We start from the raw sequence: 19,952 nt of genomic DNA on the forward strand, positions 1-19,952 counted from the left end.
AAAATGTTAATGGTCTTGAAAATACTTACTAACGTAGACACAGGGAGATGCGCATTAGTATCCGCGCATGCGTGTATTTAATTGTCTAAATGTGGTATGGGAATGTTTATAGCAACACGATTCGTCATCCAAACGGTGACGTGACACATTCGAATGTTTTTTTCCCCCTCAGTGTGGCTAAGCTACCTTAACATGCTGGAACTTATGTTGATGGTGTCGCTCTGTATGTTTATCGTGTTGTTGGGCAAATTCCAGTAGCGTTTTTCCTTCCTGTCTATTTCTTCGTCCTACGAGGTTGGCATAAGTGTGTAAAGTACGGTGGGTGTGATTTGGAATATAGAGATCGGGATGCATCTTCTTTTTTCTCTCTTTTCTTCCATTCCGGTGTTGGAGTTATTTTTCTCCCTCTCTTGTATCCATTTCGCTTCTTTTTTTCTCTTTTCCATTTTCGTTGATTACGGCTAGTAGTTTAAAGTATTTTTCCTCCTTCATTTTTTTTCTCAAAATAGAATGGTGCTTCCTCTTCCTCTCAGATATTTCCTTCTATGTTTTGTAAGCATAAATTGAAAGAAAGAAATGCAAAAAAATAAAAAAAAAAAAGTAGCATTTTCCCTTTCGCTGCTTTTTCTTTATGCCTACCGAAAAATGCGTTTTGGTCCTTTCCGATAGGAGATCATCTGTGCAAGGAAGAACAAAATGTGCGGATTATACAAACATGTGTGGGAAAAGAGGGGAACATTCACAAAAGCGTGGTGTCAAAATGGGCCTCGTGAACTAACCTATGTTGATCGAAACGAACAGGACGTTAACGCCAAGCGGCAGGTGGGACAAAATAGCGTGCCTGGCGGGGAAACAGGCACAAAAATGTGTTAAAAGGGGGAGAAGAAAAAAAAAAAAAAGCAGAAAATTTTCACGGATATACTTGTTCAGTACTTCCATCTGTGCTACCTTTTTCTGATTTTTTCATCTAGCTCGAAGGTCTCAATGTAGGTGATTTGCCTGTTGCAGAGAAACTTGGGCATCCTGTTCATGCTGTTGTCACACTCGAAAAAGAGTAAGCTGAGGGGAAGGTGGAGAAGTGAACATGCCGGTGAGTGTCAAGCGAAGCTGGATATTCTAACATGCATCATCACATGCAAGGGGTTGTAGGAGAGAACGGCCACAGAATGAACTGCACCTCTGCACATCCGCACATTTCGCATTTGCGCGTTACGCATTTGTGGAGGCAGTACTTCAAAATGAAGGGGTCTAGGAATATACACTGCCCATCGATACACTGGTAGAAGTAGGTCTCTTCGGGGGGGGAGGCGGAGGAAACAAAAAGATTAACAAATAAATGAGTAAATAAATGAATAAATTTCACATGGTACATGCATGAATGGGGGGGCAGTGCAAGCGGGTACCACCAAATTGGTCATTGCCTTTTCGTTTACAAGCGCAGATATATATGAAGACATTTTTTTTTGTTTTTATTTTTTTTGTTTTTTTTATTTTTTTATTTTTTTTTTTCCCTTTATGTACGAACGGTTTAAATGCTTCAAGTCCGGGGAACCCTGATTGGTGGGTTTCTCTGAATCGAGTGGACATTTCTCTTGCGCGGGCGATTTCTGGTTCTTCGCCAGCTCCGTTTCGATCTTCATTTCATTTTTTATTTGTTCAATGCTATCCTGTGTGGGAGAAGAGGAAAAAAAGGATATATGAATGAAACGCTCTTTGCGTGGAAACCAAATAACAGCTTCACCATTTGACCATTTCACCCTTTCCATATGGTGAGTAACTGCAACTCGCCAAGCGAAAAACAACTTACATAAACGTCGTGGGCCAAATTGTCATAAAGGTAAAAGGAGTCGAAGGACGGGTCGTCCAAGTTCAGTTCTGGGTTCATCCTTTCAATGGGGATATTTAAATACTCGCTGATTTTTAACTTAATATTTGCTATGGCCTTCTCGATGACATTCGGGTCTGACGCGAAGAAGTGCATATTCTTATTCGTCAAAATGAAGTTAAAAATGTTGAGATCTTTTATCCATATGGACAGAGGATTGTATAAGTAAAAAAGCTTTGAAAACTGAATGCCCAAATTGAGATTTAATTTGGAAATTTTATTTGTGTGATTTCGACTAAAGGTCGTTAAATTTTTATTCATATAATCTATATTAACAATATATTTATAATCCCCTGTTTTATTATTTTTGACAAGATTTTTATTTGTTACTTTGAAGTTATTATTGAAATATAGTCTGTCCGATTTTAAGTGGATTTTTTTATCTTCTGTGTAAAGAAGGCACATATTGATACTGTCATTGATGTTGTAATTTTTTACGTAGTGAAATTTGACGGCTCTTAGGTCATTTTCGTTTATTATTTCGAAACATATGGGACACTTTTTCCACATCTGTTTCTTTTCATCGATGAAATATTTTAAAATGCAGAAAAAACAAAATATGTGTCTGCATTTCGTAATTCTAGGCGAAATTATTTTGTCCTCTAAACATATTGGACATGCTAACGTAGTATTGTCAAACACCATGTAGTCTACTTTTTCGATCTGCTCCCATTTTATATTCTCATCTGCGCTTTGTGTCAAGTAATTTTTCTCCTTCACATAGTATCTGAAATTGCAATTAATATATTGATTTTTATTTTTTTTTACCACTGGGGGGTTATTTTTCGTTTTGCTAAATGTGGGAGCTATCCTGGTGGGTTTATACCTGTTGTAGTGCACTATATAATTTACGTTGGTTCCCTTTTTGTTTTTTTTTCCTTTTTCTGCGCAGGGCTGTTTCTCCGTGATGGGAATTTGCGCGCATCGGCACGGTTTGTTGCAGCCGTGTGTGGGGCAGTTTGGAGAGCTGCACCTTTGCATGTCACAATTTTGGGGTCCATCATTTTGGAGAACCTCCCGTTGATGGTCCTTCTCCTGGGCATCGATCTCCCTGAGGGTTTCTCCCTCCTCAACCGTTCCTTCCCGCTTTCCACTGTCGACTTCCCCGAGGGATTTCTCCTCGAAGGGTACCTCTTTCGCTAACGACTCAGCCTCGTTATTTCCAGCAGTCCCGCCCCTTTCAGAAGCACCTCCACTTCTACCTACAGCATCATCTTTTTTAACGACTGTATTTTTCTCTCCCTTGTCATTCGGCTTAAGCATGTCAAAGTGCACGTCCGATTTTCTTTCCTTGGCCAAGAAGTATTCTTCTTGATGATGAAATGGCTGATGGGCTTGATGAATTTTAGCATAAACCTTCTCCTTGTGTGCTCCGTTTCGGACAAAAAACTGCTGGCGCGTGGCTTTCGCTTCTTCTCTTTTCGGGTTAACTAAGTTGCAAATTTTGAAATTTATCGCTTCATCCTCCATCCTTAAATTTAGAGGCACGTATACAGGTACGACATATGCGTGTGTGTATGTTCCTATGTTCGTAAGCGTTTGTGTGTTTTTTCTTGTTTATCTATATGTCTTTATTTGGGCAAACACGTTCCAACGCGTCGGCGCGGGTAGTTACTTCAGCTCTACGTCACTGCGTTCTTCTCTCCGCTCTGACTACACCTCTCGTGCATGTGCACTCGGAAAAAAGAATCCCTCGAATTGGCTTTGTTAAGAAGTAAGCAAAAAGTTAATTGCTCATTTTTTCATTATTTCGAGGAAAAAAAAAAAAAAAAAGAAAAAAAAACACATAAACATACAAACACATGTTTTTTTTTCCTCCTTTTTTACAAATTGTGAAAAATTAGGACAACATCCCACGTAAAAAAAAGATGCAGAATGATGTTGCCCAAGCGGGGATGTGCGTAGTTGTTGCCAAACTGTGACATGAAAAAAAAAGGGGGTGTCAAATGCTGCCAAATTGTAGACCTGAAAAAGTCTTGCATACTGTTGTTCCCAAGATGGGACATGACACATGGGCATTAAAAAAAACAAAAAAAAAAAAAAAAACAGGAAGCTGCAAAAAGTAGAGGGTAATCAGTAAATAGGTTGCTAGAACATTTAAAAAAGTGTGTATATAAACAATTATACCCTTATATTCTGCTCCACTTTATGTAGTTTTTTTTTTTTTCGTTCCATTTTTCTGTGCCCTCCCAGAGTTTGCTACATTTTCCGCATTTTATTTTTCCTTCTTTGTTTTTTACAACATTTTGTTCACGCGGCCTGTACGCAGTGTATCAATATGGACGCCGGGTGAACAGAGAAGGGGTCATAACGGAGGATGGGATAATGGATAAAGGGTGAGAAGTACCGGGTAGCTGGTAAAGGATGACTGGTAGTTGTTCACGGTCCACTCATTAAACTAAAAAGGGGAGAAGAAAAATGTGAGTGAGCATGCATCAGGGGAAATGAAGAACTGTCAAATGGCGTATGCACAGACGCATATGTACGTATGCATATGCATGTACGCGTGTATGTTTAGCATGCTCCGTATGCATGTAATGTGAAACGCGTCTTTGCTCGCTGCACCGAGGGATGGATTTCCCCTTCCTGGCTGTGCGCTATGGTGAGTGAAACGCAAAAGCGCGTTAAAAATGGGTCAAGCAGGCGATGAAAATGAGATGCAAATGGGATGAAAAGCGCGTTCAGAAGCGCACTGCAAAATATGCAATTGGTTTGGGAAATTTCCCCCCAATGGTGGATGCATACTCGGTTAAAATTAAAAATTGAACGTTGGCGTGTTCGCCAAATCGGAACCTGGCCAATTGCGGAGCTCACCAAATGGGCATTCACTATTTACTGCATCATTTTTCAAACCATATTATATAACAGAGGTGCAAACGCGTTTTTTCAGATGACCCAGCAAGTTAGTAGGAGCCAAGACTTGAAACCGTGGTTCCCTACTTTTAGTTCAGTGTTTTTTTGTTTTTTTGTTTTTTTTTTTCCTTTTCTCTTTTTCCTTTTCTCCTTCCCATGTTGTGCAAAAAATGAGAAATCAAAATGCTAATGCTTTTTCGCAGCCGGGTGATATATAGTGTCATAATTTCAACCGATGCGAAGCCAAAACATGATTAAGATTAGCCTAACCTATTTGGCAATTATCGTCATCTTTTGTAATGTGCATGATGCAAAAATATGTTATGAAGTTCACAGAAGAAACACGAACAGCCAGATACTTTTTGTTGGAAAAAATGCTCACCAGAAACTTAGGTATCATCTCAAAGCGAAGGAATTTGTAAATTTTAGGGAAATACAACTACAGAGGATAAAAGATTATAGAAAACGCAGTGGGCCAGACAAAAATAATATTAACTACAATGTGAAGGATGCATATAATTATCATGATAATTTGTACGTCTGCTCCTTTTTTTTTTGTTTTTTTTCACTTCCCCCCGTCTGCTATGTTATTTGTATATATAACTGTCTTGAGAAATTTGCCCAACCTTCGTGCGGAATTTAATGTATGTAAATTTTTATACACATTGCGTACTCCTCTGCTCCGTTTGAAAAAAGCCTCTTCGTCAGGAATGAAGTGTTCCCTACGCTAGCCAAAATAGAAAATGAGAAACTGAAGGAGCGGGAGAAATATCGACAACTGTTTCGGAACATCAATGATTATAACACGAGCTTTAGCAGACGGGTAGGTTGCCCCTTTTCCAAAAAGATCGTCCTCATATGGAAGGATAAATAAATAGTTATCTATATTCATTGCACGCTGATCTCTGCGGAGCAATTTGCTGTTTTCGGACGAAATTGCGTTAGTGTGTATCACCCACGCATTTTATTCTTCCCCTACTCCCTTCTCTCCGTTCAGACCTTTATGCAATTCCTCATCGACTTATACAACATCTTCCTAAAAATTGATGAATTATTTTTGATTTACAAGGAGGATTTCTCCCTCCTTACGTACACGGGGCCCATGCTGTTGACAAACCACCTCTACGACGATATTGTCTATTTGACGTCGGTGGTTGAGGTGAGCCTTCGTGAAGCGGCTACATGATGTGGGAGCGTTGTGAGCGATGTGATCGTTCTGCGTCTTTTCCCACGCTTCCACCCATTCGTTTTCCCGCGTGCTCACCTACCCATGTATGCATATACCCTACCAACCTGCAGAACTGCGACGACGTCACGGTCAGCCCATACGGCAGGGAGTACATCTCACACCTGGAGGAGTTATCCCAAAAAAACAAAATAAGTAATCATAAGAAAAGTGAAAAAATGTGCAATGCGTTCAAATAAGGAAAAAAAAACAAAGTCTCCATAAGTGATTGAGGTGGGGTCACAATCCCATTTTACTGTGTTCATTTTTTTTTCTTTTTTTTTGACTACTTTTTTTATGAGTGAGTACGTGAGGTCGTGTAAAGAACGTGCGTTAATGGAGAAGCGATATCTATATTGAGGACACGTCGCCTAAACGAATTTGTATCAAATCGATCGGTACATGACTCCCCTTTGGGCATTCTCCGCACCCCTCACAGAATTTTTAGCGCATGCATACTTATTTTACAAAAGCTTCCATTTGAACAAGGAGCATTTGCTAAACAGCATTTGCAAATATTTAAATATTATCAAAAAACTGAAATCATCCCAGTACGTTCCAGATGTTGCCAACTTTGAGGTGAGTAGTTACGAGATGATCTATGATGTTCGCGGAATGATTTGTCTTCTCCATTTCGAGCCTATGAGTGAATCCACTTGCGGTGTGTGGCGTGCGGCGTCTGACTGCTTAAAATCTTGGTGATTAAAAAGGGGCATGTAAAACGCTACGTATATTTCCCATTTGCGCGCCGTAAAAACATGGGCGGAGAAGGAGAGAAGAGAATGGCCAAATAATTTCACAACAATGCAACTGACTGAGTGTACATTGGGGTGCGAAAATGCTGCCTGCTTTTTTTATGTTGCCATTTTGTTCTGTTGCATAGTAAAAGAGATCTACCCCAATACACATGTCTATGTGTGCATTTTTTTTTCCCCTCCCCTGTTTAGTTCTGCCTGAACAAGATGAGCAGGAAATGGAGCAGATGGGACAAGGACAATTTTCTGTCCGGTTTGCATGACGCGACAGATAAAATGATGATATTGACGAAGCATTTTCAACAAACGAAAGAGTAGCGAGTGAAAACTTTTAGGATTTCATCCATTCTTCTGAGTTTATGTTTCTGTAGTCACCTCGCTATGTAATTTTTGTGTCATTTTATTGGACACCCTTTTTAAGCGTTTGTCCCTTTTACTCTCCAGTGAGTTCATTCTTTTTTTTTGTAGTTCATTTTGGGCATATTCCTTATACTGTGACGTATGCCAAACCTTCCACTTTTTAACCTCAAATTAAGACGACAAAAATGAAACTGTTTTTTCTATTTCACTCGAAAGTTTGCAATCTGCTGAGGCAGACCTTTCGGACGTTCTTCAGCTTCATGCCGTAAATACTATATATAGCGATTTTTGGGTCCTCACAAAAATAGATATGCGGTGTTTACAGTGGTTGCTTCGAACATGGAGAGGGAAAAAAGAAAAGTTCAGATGAGCTCAGATGAGCCGAGCCGAAATGAGGCGCAGTTTAACAGTTAATTAATTATCAATGTGGAGGGGTCATCTCCGGAAATTGCGTTATTTGTCTTTTCCATCCGATGTGAATATTCCCAAAGGGTTATTTCATTTTGAGTGAGAAATTATGCGCGGGTTTACCCTCACCTGTGCGACTACAAAAAAAGGGGCATTTGGGTGAAGCGGTTTTCACGATGCACAGTAGGGGCCACGTATAAACCGCTGCGTAATCGGAACACTTAACCCGAGGCTATCCCAATTGCTTAAAAGGCATGGGGGCATCACTCCGGGGGGGGAGGAACAAAACAATAAGTGCACGCACAGAACTGCCACTCTGCCATGGCTCTTTAATCTTTCCACCTGCACGGAGCAGCCAACAAATGGAAAGCTCTAATGGATATGTTAAAAATGGTATAGTCTTAAAATGGTATATTTTTAAAATGGTCTAGTTTTAAAATGGAATAGTTTAAAATGGTATAGTTTTAAATGGTATAGTTTAAAATTGACGAGGTTAAATTTTTTATTTTGGGACATAAACTTCGTATAAATAATGTGCAACTTTAATTTAAATGTTAAAAATTAAAACAATAGAAGAGGAGGAATTGCAAAATGGAGCATACGTGTGTGCGCACGTGGTCTGGGTTTGCCATGCGTACGCTTTATGTATGGTGGACAGTGGCAAGTGACTTTCTGTCATTTGGGCATATGGTGTGTTGGGGTGGTGGTAGTAGTGATGGTGGAGGTGTGTTGTAAATGCACGTTGTAAATGTGTGTTGTAATGATGCGTGCGTTTTGTTATGTTTTGTTCAGCTTCGCTTCCTTTGTTTTTTTTTTTATTTTGATTTTTTTGCTTGTTTTTACCTTTTTGTTTTTTGCTTTTTTTTGCTTTTTTAATTTTTTTTAATTTTTGGCTTTTTTTTTATTTTTATTTTTTGTTTTTTTTTTTATTTTTTTGTATTTTTTTTATTTTTTTTCATTTCTGCTTCGCTCCTTTCGAGGAACTGCCCATCGCGCTTGCAATCGCTCAATACAAATATTATGTATACGTTGAATTCTGAAATTGGGCAATTGCGCGCACATACAATTTAAACTTCAAAAAGCATACAAATATACGTGGTAGTACGCTCGCGCACTCCAATATGTACTTGCCTGTACATACCTGGGGGGAAGGGGAGTTGCCACTTATATGTGGCCTGTTCGCGCGGTCGCACTATCTAGGCACATATATACTTGCGCGTATGCGTGTCGAAAAAAAGGGAACTGTAAAATTGGAGCGGGGGGTGGTAAACCGTAACTGGAGTGGAGAAAAGTAATAAAAGCCGTAATATGTGCGTGGAAGCCTCGTCCCCCAAAGGTCATTAACAACGTCGCCTACTGCTTGTCGGCCGTCGCCGCTTCAGCTGCCTGCTGCTGTTCGTCTTGCCTCTTCACGTTAGCCTGGTTGATGGCCTTCTTCGTCTTCCTGGATTGAATGTTACTGACGTCGTGGAGGCTGGGGAAGGCCTTCTCATCATTCGTGTTTATGTACACGCCGTTTTTGGCCGAATCGGGTCGGTGAGAAGACCTGTTGCCTGACCTGGTGTTGTTGCTGCCGCTCTGGTAAGGGCTCCTCCTATTCGGTGTGAGCGAATGACTGAAGTTTTTATAACGATCATTCTGGTATGTATTATTCTGGCCGTTTTCTTCTTTGCTTCTGTTAAGAATTTTTAAGATTTCCTTCTGGGCCGCCTCGACCGTTTTTGGAGTGCCTTGAATTAGGACCTTCTTTGTATCCTTATCGATGTGTATTTTTCTGGCAAATGTTTCTTCCTGGATTTTATTAATGGTTCTACCTTTCTTTCCAATAATGCTTCCAATGTGTTCCGTATCGACAACCATTTCGACCGTGATGTAATTATTATTGGTATTATATTTTTCTTCTTTATCATCCGATTGCAACAAGTTTTGCAAAACCTCCTTAGCTAGGGCAATATTTTCTTCATGTCCATAAATCTGTGCCACGTGGTTATTTTTGTTTATCTGAATACTTGTGGATGTGTCTTTTTCTATTTCTTTGATTTTGTGTGCTTTGGCTGACAGGAGCATGGCAATTACCTTTTCGGTAATTTCGACATGTACACATTTTCTCTTCTCTAGTAACTCATCGATTAATTGCAAAGCATTGTCTATATCGTTCTTATTCCCACTGATGTTTAATTCTTTATAATTCGTTTTGTTAAATATTTTTACCTCGGCGCCAGTTTGTGCCTTGATGTAGTTTCTGTAGTTGGCGTTGAAAAGGTAGGCTTCTTCCTCAGTTACTTTTTTCTTCACCGATTTAGCGGATATGACATTTTTGACATAATCCAAAATTTCTAATCCCTTCTGAATGTTTTCTCCTTTTCCTACGAGGCTAATGCCATTGTCATGACGTACGACAAAGAGATTCAAATTCATTTTTATGTCATTCAATTCGTAGGCACATCTCTTGTACAAATTAAACATTTCTCTTTCATCGAATTCGACAAATTTGGATTCTAATCCGTTTATAATTTCGTTGAGTTTCTCCTCCGCTTCTTCTACGTCGCTGCTTTTATTCCCCTTGATGGTAGCCCAGGCTTCGAAACTCTTGGAATCGTAATTCATGCGGATAAATGTGTTGGTTTTCGCCTCTATCCCTTTTAATAAACTTTTGTTGAATCCTCTTCCGAGAACAGAATCTAGTTTGATATCTTTGGAAATATTCTTCGTGTTAGCACTTTGTTCAGTGTTGGCCTTTTCGATTATTTCTTTTAAGCGTTCTATATCACTCTTCATTCCGCAGTAGTATAACGTGTCATTATCTATGTGCAGCAGGACATTTGTGTCTTCTTCCATTTTTCTGAAGCTACCTTCATGCATATTCAGCATGGATTTAAAGGTCCTGTTTGGCATATATAAGTAATTTTTTTCCGTTAAGTCGAGATTCTTTATGTGCGTTATGAAATTTTCTATATCTTCTCGGCACCCTGAAATGAATAACGACACTTTATTCTCAAAGTTATTGTTATTCACTTTGTCCACATACACGACATATTTACTCTGAATCTTATTAATAAAATTGAATGGCTTAATTAACTGGTTGTATTTATCACTAGCCATGACAAATTCTTTGTTCGTGATGTCTGCCTCCACAATGGTTACATTATGTTTCTCCTTTTTAAATTTTATAATTTTATCAACAAAGCGTAGTTTCTTTTCTTGCACTTTAATTTCGGACAGACTCTTCACATTCTCTTTTAGCTTCTCCTCACATGACTTTCTCAAAGTGATGAGTCTGTTTTGAAAATTTTTAAAGCTTTCGTAATTTTTTGTTATATTTAATTGTTCCTCTAGGTAGTTAATATAAGTGTTTACTTCTTCCATTTCTTCTTCATTCTTGGGGTTCATTTTTTTCTTCTTCAGTTTCGCTTCTTTGCATTTGTTTTCTACATCTGCTGCGGACATTTTCATGTTAGTCGGCCTCGGTGTCTGTGCATTTAGCTTCGAAATGGAGGTATTAATTGAGGTGATTAAATTTTCGTACTCGCTTTTTCTCTTTACTTCTGCCTCCATCTTGTCGTTGATATTTTTACTGTTATCCTGTTTGCTAAACTTTTGAAACTTCTTGTTTAAATCGTTTTCGATTTTTTTCCTTTCGTCTTCCTTCAGCTTGAGTTCCTTTTTCATGTCCTTCTTGGGTTCATCATTCATCACGTCGGTGTTCTTTGCATTGCCGTTCTTCGCATCGGTCTGCTTCGCATCGGTCTGCTTCGCATCGGTCTTCTTCACATCGGTTTTCGTCGCATCGGCTCTCTTCGTATCGGCCTTCTTTCCGTCGACCTTTTTCACGTCGTCCTTCTTCGCATCAGCCTTCTTCCCGTCGACCTTCTTCGCCTCATCCTTCTTCGCACCTTTCGGCTTGACCTGCGCGAGGCTCTCGTTCACCTTCTCCTCCTCCATGGAGTCCTCGTTTAGATTCCCCGGAGAAGCAGCCTCCTTCTTGCTATTCTTGTTGACTTTCTTCTTCTTCTGTGGAGCATTCTCGTTTTGCTCAGCTTTACTGTCATTTGCACCACTGGCGTTGTTCTTCTTACCGTCCGTTTCGTTTTCCTTCTTGTTTACGCTTCCATTAAGTTGCACATTTGCCGCTCCTTCGTCTTCCGTGCTGGGGGTGATCTTCTTATCATTTTTGGGAGCCTTCTGGTTTTTTTCTCCCTTCTCGGTTGCCTTGGGAGCTGCCTGCTTCTTATCGTTCACCGCGTTCTCCTTCAAGTTGTTTTCCTTGGCTGGCTTCTCTTCAACCACCGCCGCGGCGGCGGCCTTGGCTTTCTTTCCTATTCTCGTGATGAAGTTCATTCTGTAGGAGGGTTCCAAGGGGGGGTGCCGATTGGCGCATACGCAGATGTGCAAAAATGCAAGTGTATGGAGCACTGCCGAGCTGCCTGCAATGGGTTAGCTCCTCCACAACGCGGTGACTCTCACACGGTATGAGAAAAACTTAAATATGCATATGAATCAATGGGGCAAAAGGGCAGAAAGAAAAAAACACCTACTACGCTCGACGTACCGACTGCTCAAAGAGGTAGACAGGTAATGTAGCAGCAGCAGAGCAAAGACGTACATTAACGGAAATTCAACACGGTAAGAAGTAAAAAAAAATATATATATATATAAAACATTAATCTGTTATTTTCTTTTTCTCTCCTTCATTTTGTTGTCGTTTTTTTTTCTTTTTTTTCGCTGAATTACTTGGCAACGTTTCGCTTCCTGCAGCTACGTTGATAAGGGGGTGGATACTTCCGCGCTGTTTCTTGTTCGGATAAATTTCTGCCTTATGACAGCCAAGGGAAATATTTTTTGGCTTCCTGGGAGGCAGTGACAACTCACTTTTGCTCTTATATATAGGTGCGATTGTGCTCAGATAAAATATGCACCTTCGTGGCCGCCTTATGAATGTACGATTCTTAGCTCGTTTCGCGTCGCTTGGAGGTTCATTCCAAGCATACACAGGGCATTCGTCTATACTCCGTACGTCCGGGCACACGGGGAGGAGTATCTATCTGTATATATAGCCGCGTCGCTATTATACGTACATGGATAAATATGTATATGTGTGTATATACGTGTATGTATATATTTTATGCATAAGTATTATATAAACCTATACATGCATGCGTGCGCGAATAGTCCAACTCACCGGGGCGCTTCTTCAAACGGCAGCGTCACTGCGTAACGGTCCTTTCAAATATGAATTTAATTTTCAAACCGTTCAAATGGGACTGTGGAAATGTTGCGCATATTATATTCCTTTTTCTCTTCTCAGGGGGGATACAGCAAATGAAAAGACGAAAAGGGGCAAACGGGAAAATTCGCCAACGGGCAGATTCGCAAACAGGCGTAAGCACGAACACACGGCGCACAGGCGCAGACGCAGTTACTCTTTCAAGAAAAATGAAAAACAGCGCTGAACATGAAATGACTATAACAGCAAATGGGTGGCGAGGGGAAGGGGGGGCAACGTGTGTTAGTAATTCATATTTGCATTTTTGATTCTCTCTTTCAATACATACTCTTAACAATAGTAAAATGAATATTATAAAATGTGGACATATATGATGATGCTGGAGGTCGCTGATGCGTGCTCTTTTTTTTACAAAATTATGTACACAAAAGAGGAGCTAGCGGGCAGGAGATTCACCCAGGTTTACGTTTGCGCAATTGTACGATTACGCGTTTATATGTATATTCATTAAAATAAAAAAATTTTAAGTAAAAAAAAAAAAAAGTAACCAAAAGGCGGTTATGAACAGGTAATGTCGCATTAAATAAATAGAATAATTTATTCTTTCCGGTCGATATTTTATTTTATCTTTCCCACAGTTCTCACTTATGCTTTTACGATTTGTTCTTGAAACAAATGCACGTGTACAAAATATACGCTTGCGTCCTGTACATATATTTGCTACGACGCATATGTACAAACATGGGGGGGGGAAGGGTATACACCGTTAGGTGTATACTTATATGCAACTGTATACACGTGCGTGGCTGGCGTTTGAATGCTGAATCACATTCTGTACATGCACTTCTACAGATGCGCGAAAGGCACGTTAGATGATACTGAGTACTCTCATTTGTGGTGCTACGCTACGTTGACTCTTTGGCATCGCGCGTAGATGGTATGTGCCGGTCAATGTAGGGCTGCTAAACGTACGAAATGTATGTGGGTCACGCGCATTGACGAATTGTAGGGGGTGGTGAAGCATTAAGACCCGCGCAGCAGTCACATTTGTAAAAATTTCTCATATACTTCTTTTTCCTTTAAGAAAAATTGGCTTCTTAAAAAAACAAGTACGTAAATTAACAACCTATATATGTATACTTAACGCGAACATATACTGTTCACTCGCATATTTTACTTTTCTTGTAAATTTTACATGGTATATAAATATATGCGCATGGTACATATGTATATTTGAATTTGGTGAACACGCATAAACAAATAATACTATTGTATATATATACTTATCTCTTTGTATATGTATTTTTTTTTTATATTTATTGGTCAAAAAAATAAAAAATTAATTAAATGGATAATGTATGGATTGATGGATATGCAGATTGATATACGGATGATGACATCGTAAATGTAAAAATGTAAGAAGTAACAAATGTTTTATTCAATATGCGGAAAAGGTAAAGTGGAAAAAAAAAAAAGTATGCTCTTTTGGCTGGGGTGCACAGGAATACGAAATGCTTAAAAAGTATACGGTAGCACATATGTTGGATTAAGCTTATCCTTCTTGTCCCTATTAGGTACATACACGAATATATATATATATGTATATAATATATGTATATGTAAAACGCACGTATGTACTGCTATACCGAGGTAGTATCCATTTTGCGTTTGCGCTGGGGTACTTTTTTGAGCACAATAAGTACGCAATGTTGTACTGTGGTACTTACTCTCTGGACTGCTGTACCATTTTTACCATTTTTTAATTTGTTCGTTTCGCCATGTTATAACATTGTCGTTAACTTGTTTGGCCTATTAATGTGGCATTACCTAATAATGCACAGTTGCGTTTGGGGACATAGGCACAGAGGAAAACGGGTTATAGGTGCTTCAAATGAGATGAAAAAGAAACAAGTGGGCTCGCATGGGTGTTTTCTTTAACTACCTATGTTAGCAAATTTTGTATAGAGTCGTTTCCTATTTTATGGATATGTTTACAATTTGGTATGCCCTATTTTGGCTTTGCGCGTGGCGAAGCAATTTTTTCTGCGTCAAATATCCCGCAAGAATATAATAAGCTGCCAACGAAGGCAAAAAAAAAAAAAAAAAGTTGATCCATTCGGTTAACAAAGGGATATGGGTATATATATCTGCTCTACCCAATCCTGGTGTACGCGTTTTTGGGAAAGGTACAATAGGTATATCCCAGTTACCACTGCCAACTGCGCACTGCTGTATGCACCCCACGGGCGCAGGCCCCCCTTCTATGTGCCCCATTCCGTATGCAAGTGGGTAGTTACATATGCGCAGTGACATTGTTTTTGTGGACCTCCTCAGAGTGGGGCTATCTGACCCGAATAAGCAACACCAAAGCTCGCGCCCAAGGCACGTTAGGATAATAGAGGCGTTACCGCATGACAGGTTGACATATTATAAATGAGAAAAAATACATCATCTGTTCCGTTCCCCCTTTTTTTGTTCCCTTCTTGTCACCCCCTGTACTGAAAAATTGCATGGGGGGTTTATGGGAATTTATATTTTGCTCCAAAAGGGGCGTAAAAGGGGAATTTTTTATGTTGGGCAATTTGCAATCGGCCTGACCTGCGGAATCATATTTCATGGCGAGTCGCCTTTTCTCCTCATTTTATTCGCAAAAAAGAGGAGATAATCAACATAAAACCCATCGTTTTACTGTTGCTTTCTCAGCAATGCGGACTTGTACCGCCCCCCTTTCTGCCTTTTATTTAATAATGTAGAGTGAAAAAAAATCGTTCTTTTAAACATGTACCTCTATTACAACGTGCGATCGCCAACTGTGCTATGCCTGCCCCCGCCACCCCTTTGCAACTCAGAGGAGAAAATAAAAGTGGTGTAAATGTACGGCAGTTTACCAAAATAAAAAAAAAAAAAAAAAAAAACTTTGCAGAAAAACCAATCATTTTGGAACAATTTCCACACAACATGCTAAAAAAATATGTTTTCCCCACTATGTATATTGCTGCAGAAGTTTACAACAAAATATGGCAAGGTGTTTAAGGGAAAGTTCATTTTTTAAAAATTACGATTTTTCAAGCAGTCGCGTTTTGACAAGGAGAAGCTGGTATGTGTACAATCATGTACATAAGCGCATATGGATAGAGATACACTCGCAACGCGCGTGAAGAAGCCCGTTGAGCGCTGCCTTGCATATACGTACATGCGATTGCCTCTGTAAATTTTTCTTACATGGCTGAAGAGGCCAAATTTTGTCTACGTAAAATAAGGGGGCCGATGTGGTGAGTTGTATGTAAATTTTGGGAGCTCTTGTCAATTTGATGTCATTCTTGGAGCATGGAAGCGGTTAATTTGGGGTTTTTCCACCTTTTTCGTTTAAATATACTTGATGATATTTGCTCCTTTTGACTTACTTTCATAGCCATCTGTTGGCACAAAAAAATGCAAAGCGACTACGTTATTCGCGAAAAGGAAAGTTGATCCAAATCTGTCAAATTGGAGAGGAATTTTTTTTCTTTAAATTTCCCCCTTCCAGGAGCGCGGCAGTGCAAAAGTACTCATGAAGGATATGCACACAATAATTGGCACAAATGGATGTCTTGGTTGTTGCGTGCGTATATTGTAGGGTGGCACGACTGATTCAATATTTCAGGCGCCCTATTGGAGGGAAGATGTATGAAAGGATTAATCTTTTGCCAACCGGATTAGAGAGGGTTTTTTTTTTCCGATTACCGCTTCGAGGGGGCGGCAGACATGTCATGATTCATCATCCTCATCAGGAGCGCATAATATCTGTGCGAAAAATCGCGTAACAAAATTGCGTAAACATTTGCCCACAGCGGGCATATACATATGCATACAATTGTATGTAAATATGTATGTATATACGGATGTATGTACATCCCTTCTTCACAGGAACAGCACTTCTGCTAATGCAAAAGCGTTTCGTCACCTCGAAAGAGAAAAATCTCCTGCCCCACGGAAAGGAAAATAAACGAATAAACAACCCGCTCGAATCGGAATATTTTTGAACTCATTTACGAAAAGTTAACCAAAACGATATTGTAACAATTACATAATGCCATTAAGCAAACGTAAAATGTACTACATATGTAAAAAGTTGTGCCAAGGAAATTCTTTTTAAAAAGAAGGAAAAAGAAGCATACACAATATACTGGGAGGGGAAGGACTTAAAAAAATAAAAAAATGGGGGAAAAAAATCAGTGCATTTGATCTAAACACTACTTTACACCGAAATGAGATTCCCCCGAATGGGGTATTTACGCGTGAAATTAGGTAGGGCTGAAAAAGCTGCATCGGCACGCGCACAAATGGGTGCGGTACGGGCATAGCAACGCATGTCACGTTGCAAGGGGTCCACTTGGCAGATGGTTCACCCATGCTGGGGATTCTTCAGCTGAGGATTCACCATGATGGGAATTCACCACGCTGAGGATTCACCATGTTGGGAATTCACCACGCTGATGATTCAACAGGCGGAGGACTCACCAGCTGAGGATGCACGTTTCCTCCTACGAACCGAAAAACATGCCCGCCAAATGACTCCCCTGACCCTACTCAGAGGCGTAGTCATTCATATTCTCAAACAAATAGTTGGCCGCCATTTCCTCATTCTTATCACAAGCAATGAAGGCTTCCAACGCTAAGTGCTTCGGGAACCCAAGCGATTCCAACTTTTTAATACTCTCCATTTCGTTCTCATTTAAAGGCGTAATGGGAATATGAAAATTTTCATTATTCGGATCGGTAATATTCTGATTCCCTTGATCGGCAAATGCTTCACCTGCCATTAAATCATTTTCTGTGTTACCTGTCTGGTCATTATTCCCATAATTCTGAATGGCCCTTATAAATTCCCCTTGGTTCTCTCGAATAAATTCTAAAAAGGAAGGATCGGTTCTTCCGATCATTTCTAAAATCTCTGGAATGCGCTGTGGATTCGATAAAGCTACATCTCGTAGGATATTAAAAAATGGGGAATTTCTAAACTGATCTGCATTGTCTGGTACGGATTGCCTCGAGTTCTCTGCAAGGGCGTTATAATTATTTAAAAGGTTTGGCAAATTGGGAGCATTGTCGTTATCTTCCCTTTCGTAGGAGTTCTCGTTGGTTTCATTCGTTTCGTTGGTCTCGTTCGGTGGGTTGGCGCCGTCCATTTGGTTCGCGGCGTCCATTTCGTTCATCCCATTCAGTGTATTGATTGAACTTATCTCGTTCACTTCGCTTTCGTCTGGAAAGCCGTTTGTCAAATAATCAATCGCCCTGTTGGGGTTGTTAAACGCCACCATCATGGCCTTCCTTACGGCTTCTCTTTCGAATCCCATAGCGCAGATATTGTCTATGGTCTCTTTTAGCTTTTCCCCAATGACTAGGGCTGATTCGGCGTTATTGAGATTTTTGCTTTCTCTTCCCTCCTCTGATGCATTTGAAGCGGCATTCTTCTGGTCATAATTTGTCGGCAAAAGAGTCTTTTCCTTATTTTTTAAAACATTTGTCGATGATGATTCCTTCGTCTGATTGTTCTTCGTCGAAGTAAATACCTTTTTACACGCCATAACTATAACTATGTCGTTTTCTTTTAATATATCCACTGCTTTGCTTTCGTCCGTCAATATATTTCCACTAAAAATGAGCTTCTGTTTATCGCACGGCATTTCGGGGAATGCCACCTCTATCTTTTTTTTCACATCTAAAATGGTGTCATCATTGTCCACACTGATTTCTTCTTCGTTGTTCTGAAGCGTTCTTACTTTTATTTTCATTTTGGAGGAGGGAGCTTCTAAGCGGTTAGGCTGCTAAGTCGTTAGGCTGTTAGGCGGTTATGTGCTTGTCGTGCTACTTGACGGACGCGTCGCTTCGGGAAAGGAACACACCTTTGCTGACCTCCGCACATACAGTTGCGCACACGAGTAACCACGCCGTAAATGCGAAGTTAGTCGAACTTTCTCAACAGGCGGTATGGCGGCAAATATGCACTCCGGGGAGCGAACTATCGTTGCGATGTAAGAAAATACCGAGCGCAAAATGGGGAAGTATACTGCGAAGGTACAAATTCAGTTATCCGTCCGCGTGGGTTTTTATATTTTTGCCTGCGAGCTTATCACACCTTTTGGAGGAATGGAAAAAAAGTGTTTTCCTTTAACGTGCAAACGAGGCACTCGGGGTGTGCGCATGGTCACGTGGCGATCGCGGTAGTCATACATGAAAGGGTACACAAATTAGTGCATATATACATAGGTAGGCCACTATACATTTATTTATTTATTCATTGATTTCTCCCACTTTCCATTTGGTGCGCCTTTCTTCACTCATTTCATCCCTGAAAAGGTCAAGAAAAAGAGTTGCGCAAAAAGGTCGCGGCGAAAGACTGCTTAACTGGTTGTTCTCGCTGTTAGTTGTTTCTGCATTTTATTATATTATTTTTTTTTCTTTTTCCCTTTTGTAATTACATTTGTGAAGAAGCAAAGGTAAGGAGTTTTAAATATTTCTACGCGTGTTTATTTTTCGTAACAATATGTACATAAAAACGCACACGTCAAAAATTGGAGAATGTAAATGGTAAAATGATAAATGGTAAGTAGTGGAGATAAAACTTACTGGCTGGATCGTTTTTTTCAAGAGAATGTACTGAAGAGTTTGGAGCGGTGTTTATTACATGTGGGTTTTTATTTACGTAACTTATAAGCATATTTTTACTTCCCTTTTGTTAATAATCTTAACGGGATGGAGAAAATAAGCAGAGAAAATCGCTAAATGGCATAAAAAAACCAAATGACAAACCTTTTGCTTAATAATTTGTTCCCTTTGCTTCAAACGTGTATTTGTATACGCCATAAATAATATCATACAAGTTTAAAAAAAAAAAAAAAAACAGCTGAAAATGGCACAATGACAAAGGCGCAATAAAAGGATATAAAAATATTTTCATTAACTTTTTTCTTCACCATTTTGGCAAATTAGAGAAAAAGGCCTTCACGAAATATCGCATGAAATCCGTATTTTTTTGCTTGTTCCTTTCGCCCCTTTTCGTTATATCGACGCTTTTATCCGCTTGTACAATCGGTGGGTTATTTCGCCCACATATTTGGCGGCACGCATATGTATGAAGATATGCAAATGGGTATGTGTAGCAGCAAGTGCATGTACTAAACGTAAATGCGTGAGGGCTGGCTTTCTTCGACACTGTGACGACCTCGCGGAGAACTTCATGACTGAGCCAGCCAGTATCTA

At 39.8% G+C, this 19,952-nt stretch overlaps 4 protein-coding genes across 4 annotated transcripts in view; 1 reads left to right on the top strand and 3 right to left on the bottom strand.

Annotated features, from left to right (window-relative positions):
- C922_02153 (hypothetical protein) overlaps positions 1 to 3,355 on the bottom strand; it is a gene marked incomplete at both ends in the record, with an annotated part of 4,162 nt that extends 807 nt beyond the window's left edge. Inside the window, 8 exons of the mRNA XM_008817752.1 lie at positions 203 to 287; positions 460 to 543; positions 640 to 677; positions 780 to 841; positions 949 to 1,059; positions 1,233 to 1,293; positions 1,526 to 1,622; positions 1,808 to 3,355. Coding sequence (XP_008815974.1) covers positions 203 to 287; positions 460 to 543; positions 640 to 677; positions 780 to 841; positions 949 to 1,059; positions 1,233 to 1,293; positions 1,526 to 1,622; positions 1,808 to 3,355 — 2,086 coding nt within the window. The remainder of the gene's footprint in view (positions 1 to 202; positions 288 to 459; positions 544 to 639; positions 678 to 779; positions 842 to 948; positions 1,060 to 1,232; positions 1,294 to 1,525; positions 1,623 to 1,807) is intronic.
- Positions 3,356 to 4,988: 1,633 nt separating this feature from the next.
- On the top strand, positions 4,989 to 7,036 carry C922_02154 (hypothetical protein; the record flags this gene model as incomplete). Its single annotated transcript, XM_008817753.1, has 6 exons — positions 4,989 to 5,272; positions 5,435 to 5,561; positions 5,736 to 5,897; positions 6,038 to 6,119; positions 6,403 to 6,542; positions 6,911 to 7,036. The coding sequence occupies 6 exons, from the start codon at positions 4,989 to 4,991 to the stop codon at positions 7,034 to 7,036; spliced, it is 921 nt and encodes a 306-aa protein (XP_008815975.1).
- A 1,803-nt stretch (positions 7,037 to 8,839) lies between these two features.
- C922_02155 (hypothetical protein) lies at positions 8,840 to 11,824 on the bottom strand (the record flags this gene model as incomplete). Its single annotated transcript, XM_008817754.1, has 1 exon — positions 8,840 to 11,824. One exon carries the CDS (start codon positions 11,822 to 11,824, stop codon positions 8,840 to 8,842), a length of 2,985 nt encoding a protein of 994 aa, XP_008815976.1.
- Positions 11,825 to 17,275: 5,451 nt separating this feature from the next.
- On the bottom strand, positions 17,276 to 18,484 carry C922_02156 (hypothetical protein; the record flags this gene model as incomplete). The annotated part of the gene is made up of 1 exon (XM_008817755.1): positions 17,276 to 18,484. The coding sequence occupies one exon, from the start codon at positions 18,482 to 18,484 to the stop codon at positions 17,276 to 17,278; it is 1,209 nt and encodes a 402-aa protein (XP_008815977.1).
- Positions 18,485 to 19,952: the final 1,468 nt, after the last annotated feature.

This window comes from Plasmodium inui (assembly GCF_000524495.1).
Source record: "Plasmodium inui San Antonio 1 unplaced genomic scaffold supercont1.7, whole genome shotgun sequence".
Lineage (NCBI taxonomy): Eukaryota > Apicomplexa > Aconoidasida > Haemosporida > Plasmodiidae > Plasmodium > Plasmodium inui.